Raw genomic sequence first — 6,507 nt, 5'->3', positions numbered from 1 at the left:
AAAATCAGGATGACTCATAGATAGTCTTTTGATTGACCAAACTTTGATTTTTTGATTATTGATTGGCCAATTATCTTAATTTATTTAGAGATAAATTAAATGATCAAACTTGATTTTATTTCCAAATTATAATAAGTTTTTAGAGATAAATTAGATGATCAATTGGTAAATTTTAATTGGTCAAAAATCTCAATATTATCTTGATTTATTTAGAGATAAATTAGATGAGAAATAATTAAATTTTAATTGGTCTAATTTAAATATTATCTTTAAATTATCTTAAGAGATAAATGTATACAACACATAGATAAATTTTAATTAATCCAACTATGTGTCTTTAAGATAATCCAATCAATAAATTAATCATTTTTATAATTAATTATATGATAATTTTTAATGATGCCATGTAGTCCATATGACGGCACGTGGTTGGATAGTAATCTTTCTCCTTCTATAGATGGCATCATAAGTTCTGTTGAAATTTTATAGTTGCAATTACTGATAGGGAAAAAAAAAGAAAAAGAAAAGGAAACATGCCTGCCATCTACAATTCTCAAGCACCTAAGTTTCCTATCATTTTAAATATTGCATCCTTTCAAGTTAATATTTTGTCATGTAATTGCAATTAAAAGCATGAAATAACCATAGTTGTTATTTAATAAATATTATCTCTTTTTCTCTAATTCTTTTTGTGAGTTTATGTTTATGTATTAGTTTATTTTGTATGATTCAAATAGAGGAAGTACAATTTTTTTTACTATTACATAACATATTTTAACGATTATCAATAAACTTTTGTTAAATTAAAATTTACCTATATTTATGAACAAGAATATCCTACTAACACATGTTGTACATATATAAAAATTACTGTTAGCACATTCTGTGGAGATATCTTTTCTTATTATGAACAAACATTCATATTTTTAGTAGAATGATATTATATTAGAGCAACTAAAAAATATATTATCATATTGTTGCTTTTGTTTTGGTCTATGTTAAGTTAAATTCCCCATCCCCCAGTGCACATTTTTTCTGGCTCCATGCCCTGCACACAAACACATGGCCACTGCATCATGTTATGCAGCTCATATGTCAGCATATTTAGTGCCACATTGAAGCACTTTTTCATTATAAAGAACAAAAATAAAAAATATAGGAACATAGCTAACTCTTTTTCCTTATTCAAATATAAGAGGGAGTAACACAGCTTGAACCTAAGAACCCTAGCCAAATTCCACCCACCCTTTCCACTTGAGCTAGCTCTGCTGAAGTGATTCAACATACAATGTGGGGGTACATTAAAGTGAAAAAAAGTTAGGAATATGCATAACACAAGATGAGAAGAGGAATCTCCCTAAGAAAGCTTTGATTAATTATTGAGCATAAGTAGCTCTTAAGTACTCCGCTATTTCTGCACTTTCAAACATTTGCACTCCTGTATTTGGATCTTCTAAGTATGGCACCTGCCAACCATTTTTGAAGAAAATACCAACCTCTCACCACTTGTGGCCAAATCATAACTTCATAGATGTGGAAACTTGTTAAGAGAAGTAGTAATATACCTGAAAATGTCCAGCTTTCTCATAGAGGATCTGTCGTTTTGGGCTGCCTCGAGCACAACTGATGGAAGACAGCAGAACAATCAGTAAAGATTGTCTTAATAGCATGTCTTGGTGCACCCCTTAAATGTATAAATGAAGACATATCAAGGCACACCAATCAATCAGATCCTCACAAGACTGATGGAAATATTTTCCACCGTTGAAAATGATAACATGAGGATGAGTCGATGATGATTCATACTGAGAACAGTTTTGACGTAAGGAAATTTAGTAGCAAGTACGTGCCTTGATATATCTTACCTTATTCACAACTTTTTAGTTCATAAGCAAGTATAAAGAGGTTTCTCAATTCTTAACAGAGACTTGTGTGAAACCATAAGCATGAATCTGAAGCTGGATATATGGCATTTGCATGAACCTTTTTTTAACCAAAGCATTAATTGAACAAATGGCTTAAACACCTCAAACCCTGACGTTATTAAAATTAGAGAGTGTATGTAAACGAATATAGTTGAATATTCATGTACCATTAACATATAAGGAAACAGGATGCTTTATTAAAATTGACCTAATCAAGCAGATTGATAATTTATACTTCACCTGCGTTGAAAGTGTGGTAACTCTAATTCCACAAGCACTTCTCGCACAATCTTACAGAATGGAGAACCCTAAAAGGGAGGTAAAAACACCTTAAAGTCAAAACTATAATATATATACTGCAGCCTTTTTTTTTTTTTTTTTGAAAGGCAACTGTAGCAATTTTTAACATGTATTATTGGGAAATCATAGTTGCCTCACATTTTGGAGAAGGAATCTAAACCGTTGAACATAAATATATTCAAACATCAAAATTTTTTTAAAACTCTACTAACCTCATATGACCATATCTCAAGTGGCTTGGGAGGCAATTTTGATGGAGTGTATGAAGATCCCTGCATAAAACATGATAAGATTTAGGGTGCCTTTTATAACATTTTTCAGAAAGCAGTATATTTATCTACAATTTATCATAATTGCTTTGACAAATTAACATGCACATAATGCATTAAAAGAGGAAATATGAGAGAGAGAGAGAGAGAGAGAGAGCTTCTTCCCAGATATCTTCAGAATTTAATAAAATAAGATTGTCATATACATCTTACCTTTCCCATGCGACCAATCATGGCAAAACCTGCAGTCAGTGTCTGCAGTACAAGAAAATTTTAGGACTGTTCTATAAAGAGTGACCAAATTTACTGTCTCATAGAAAAAAAGAACAATTATTATAAAAACAAATGCCAACCGTCAGTAGACCAAGTGATAGCATGAATGGAACACTTCCATCACCTAAAACAAGAGAGAACAGGGTAGATGAGTAGGTGACTATAGCAAACTAAGTTACTGTATAAAAAAGTAACATAAGTTGAAAACTGAGATATCTTAAAATATGCAAAAGCATAGAAGAGGTAGTAATCAAGACATGTTACACAAGTAGCTCTTAAACTAGAAAAAGTAAGGCAATACACTTACTAGAATTTTCTGAAAGGCCAATTGAAGAAACAGAAAGCAACTACTTCACTATAAAAATGGGAGTCTAAATCTACGCATCTAGTATTGATATTTTCACAAAAATGATCTGTATATCAAAAAGAAGGAAAAATGAATAATCATAGCGATATTATGTGGTTGTGACTACATGTACCATATTTTCCAACCAGATACTTTATTATTTCATCTGATTCATACATAGCAACTCCTGTATTTGGATCCACCTGAAATGAAAAACAACGTTTAAGTTGAACTCCAACTTGGCATCACTCTTTTTAATATCAATTCAAAGGCTTTAATACAAACAAAAGTACAAAACTCAAGAACCAAACCAGGGGAAAAAGGTGAGGGATAAGAATAAACTCAGTAAGATGCTGAGGACCGAAGGACAGAAACCATATCTAACCATGTAGGGGAACTGCTGCTTTCCACCCATCTGAGTGACCTTGGGACGAAAATTTGGACCATTTTTGGGGCAAGGATAAAACAGAACATCAAGATCCAAAACTGCAACAATTTCCCTAACCTGCATATGAACAAAATGTCAGTCTAAAACATGAGGAAGTTCATGGAAAATGATTTTAGTCGTATGTCAGTGAAAAAAATTGAAGTTCCTTATGGCCCTAATACACCATGCTTAGCGACTATAGTTCCAACTAAAGGTTTATTAGGGAAATATGCGCAGCAAAACTCAATATAGGTCCTCTTTGGGGCAATTTGGGGAAGTATTTCTATCACCAACTAGAACCACAAATGCTATGCATCAAGAGCTAAATGATGATGTCTGTGACTCCTGTCATGTTAAATGGAACCATTCAATCAAATTTCAGAGTATCACCTTATCCAGGTGTTATATTGAAGTTGGTATTTTCCACAAACAAGGTAACATGGCCATGTCTAGGTTGCGTAAGATAGTATCTAATAAGACAATTGCTCCATTACATTTATCTCCATAATGACAGCAAGAAAACCCAACTATTGAATGCAATAAAAGTAAAAAAGTGTTATAAATGCGGAGTATTTAATACCTTTCGACAAAATGGACAACTGGAGTTGTATGCAGTCCGCCATTATCCATAATTTCAAGGGGCAAAAACAAAAAACACGCAGAGTCAATCTTTTCTTCATCAGAAATGAAACATGAAATGCTACAGGACAGGATAAAGGGTAAAAATGATAATGAAAGTCAGCAATTAATGCAAGCATTAAACAGGGGAAAAAGAAAAAGAAATGGAAATTTGAGTACCCTTCAAACTCATATATCTCAATAGGCTTCTCTGGACGAGGGCCTATCTTTGAGGTCTCTTTCACCCTAGAGCCTGTTCAATACAGCTATCCCATCAAAATTTAACTATGAAATTTCCAGAATTTGAAATCTGAATACTATTTAGACAAATAGACTCAACTACAAAATAAATGCTTTGCTTCCCTTTTTTCACCAGAATCTGGACTTGCATCAGACATTTGACAAAAATGATAAGGAAATGAAACAAAAAGTAACCCCATACCTCCTACTTCTAAACAATATTGGCCAGGTGGAATTTCATTCTCAGAAACAAAAGACGCGGAATAGCTGCCACAGTACAATAACATACAAGATTATTAGAAGAAACCTACAAGGCCAATGTCATTACCAAGAATCAAGTGAAGTGCCACAAATACAGCCTCTTCTTCTATTTAGAAATGGAATGTAGGACTATCTACATTTTGTTCGTAAACATTAATTATCATTAACAATTTTTCCAGAGGTGTAAAACACCAAATATCCAGATAAAAAATTCAACTTGATTTTTACACTTTATAGACCTCAATTTCATTGTGTTCAGACTTTAGTTTGTCAAGCATACTCAATCTACGTTCTGCCACTTACAAGTCCAATGCCACCGGAGCTCCAGTACCAAATAATTATGAAGTAATTCAAATTCATTCCACTTTCCACATAACTAAAATTTGATTCCATTTTATATAAACCCTTCGATTTTCTCAGAACGAACAAGTAAGTCCAAAGAATTCCAACAAAAGAAAATAAACAAACAAAAGAAGAAAAGAAAAGAAGTCTCCATACCCAGAAACAAAAACACCAGTTCCCAACCGGAAGAACAAGGCAAGAGATGCCCCAAGGATATCCCAAGTCTTATCTGGTCTAACCGTAAACCGCTTCGGCTCTGGTGGCTTGAAGTTTGGAGGAGGAGCAAATGTTGTTGCTGTTGAAGAAGAAGCAAAGCTTGGTTTTTGCTCTTCCTTGGTGCTTGTAGAAGCAGGACTGGCTTGGGAATCTGAAGATTCCGAAGAGGCTTTAACGGAAATGAAGGGTCTTGATGGTTTACGCAGGGAAAGTGGGGAGAAAAGCGGGAGTTTGGGGATGTTAAGGACTCCCACCATGGCTTCTGGTTGATTGGAGTTTTTTGATGAGAGATTTGTGTGAGAGGAGAGTGGCTGTGAAACTAGAGAAGTTCAACTCCGTTGTCGCCTTGATTAAGTTGGGGTCCCAACTTTTGGGCAAGACTCAAGAGTGGGACAGATTTCTCCAGTTCTAAGGCTCTTCTTATCTTTTCTTTTCTTTTGTTGTTATTGTTGATTTGTTTCTCCCGAGGAAGATTTTCTTTCCCCTTAGCCAATCCCAAATTTATGGCTTAAACAAGCTTCTTTGTTGTTACCATGAGCTACTGGATTCAGTGATGTTAAGACTACTAATATAAACTATCGCATTCATTTATATAATTGTCGATTTTATTGAAAGTGAAATTTAAGTGTTCTCAACCGCTTTACATTTTGCCTTTGTGACAGAGAGTATATAATGTGAAGCAAATGGGAAACTCACATTTCCTTCGTGATCAATGAAAATTGCATTCCCATGGGTCATGGAAAGGACATTTCTATGAAAAGCAAAACAAGCTACTTCATCTTAGTAGGAATGATAAAATTATATATCTCAAATTTTACAATATAATAAAAAAATTAAAAATGAAGGAGTCTTTGCTGCCACCTTCCATTCGGCCTTACATCCAATTATAAAAAAAGCATCACTTATCAAAAACCATTAACCAAAACACAACTATTCTCACTCTGCCACGATCCATACAAACTTATAAAAAATTGTTTACTTTGACTTATTGGGTCTTATGATTTAACCTCTTAAATTAAAGATGGTGTGAACTCTTAAATATTCAATCTCACTTTAGTAAACAATTGATATGGGATTCATAGTTTCCCTTTGAAAACATGATATTTTCTCTTGATGTGGGATTCATAACTCTTTGTTGGGACCATGATATCGTCCCTAATGTGAGATTAATGGCTCTTTGCTAGGATTATGACATCCTCCTCTACTCCATTACAAGCTCATTGTCTTTAATGGCAAAGAAAACTCATGTTCAAGTAGTAAATTAATTACTCATGACAAAAGAGAAACTTC

The 6,507-nt window shown here is 33.6% G+C and overlaps 1 protein-coding gene across 2 annotated transcripts; it reads right to left on the bottom strand.

The window, feature by feature from the left end:
* Positions 1-1,164: 1,164 nt before the first annotated feature.
* Positions 1,165-5,731, bottom strand: LOC18598245 (Thioredoxin family protein). 2 transcript variants are annotated; one of them, XM_088806941.1, is made up of 12 exons: positions 5,158-5,731; positions 4,601-4,665; positions 4,339-4,411; positions 4,121-4,139; positions 3,499-3,618; positions 3,247-3,316; positions 2,848-2,891; positions 2,708-2,749; positions 2,438-2,497; positions 2,166-2,233; positions 1,566-1,684; positions 1,165-1,466 (listed from the first exon to the last, which is right to left on the bottom strand). In XM_088806941.1, the coding sequence occupies exons 1-11, from the start codon at positions 5,472-5,474 to the stop codon at positions 1,585-1,587; spliced, it is 978 nt and encodes a 325-aa protein (XP_088663067.1). In that variant the 5' UTR covers positions 5,475-5,731; the 3' UTR covers positions 1,165-1,466; positions 1,566-1,584. The 2 variants fall into 2 exon arrangements, with proteins under 2 accessions (XP_088663067.1, XP_007027755.1); XM_007027693.3 differs by having other exon boundaries at positions 1,566-1,623; positions 5,158-5,718.
* Between the last annotated feature and the right edge of the window lie 776 nt (positions 5,732-6,507).

Source organism: Theobroma cacao, chromosome 5 (genome assembly GCF_053813885.1).
Source record: "Theobroma cacao isolate CCN51 chromosome 5, ASM5381388v1, whole genome shotgun sequence".
Taxonomy (NCBI): domain Eukaryota; kingdom Viridiplantae; phylum Streptophyta; class Magnoliopsida; order Malvales; family Malvaceae; genus Theobroma; species Theobroma cacao.
Note: the sequence above shows the minus strand (reverse complement) of the source record. Positions and strands in the feature narration are given on the sequence as shown.

Bases quoted from the DNA above. Each gene is read 5' to 3' on its own strand.
- LOC18598245 (XM_007027693.3), bottom strand. From the start codon at position 5,474: ATGGTGGGAGTCCTTAACATCCCCAAACTCCCGCTTTTCTCCCCACTT. The intron at 4,412-4,600 runs GTATGGGGTTAC...TGTATTGAACAG, and splicing joins ATATTGTTTAGAAGTAGGAG to GCTCTAGGGTGAAAGAGACC. The intron at 2,498-2,707 runs GTAAGATGTATA...TGTTTTATGCAG, and splicing joins TGATTGGTCGCATGGGAAAG to GGATCTTCATACACTCCATC.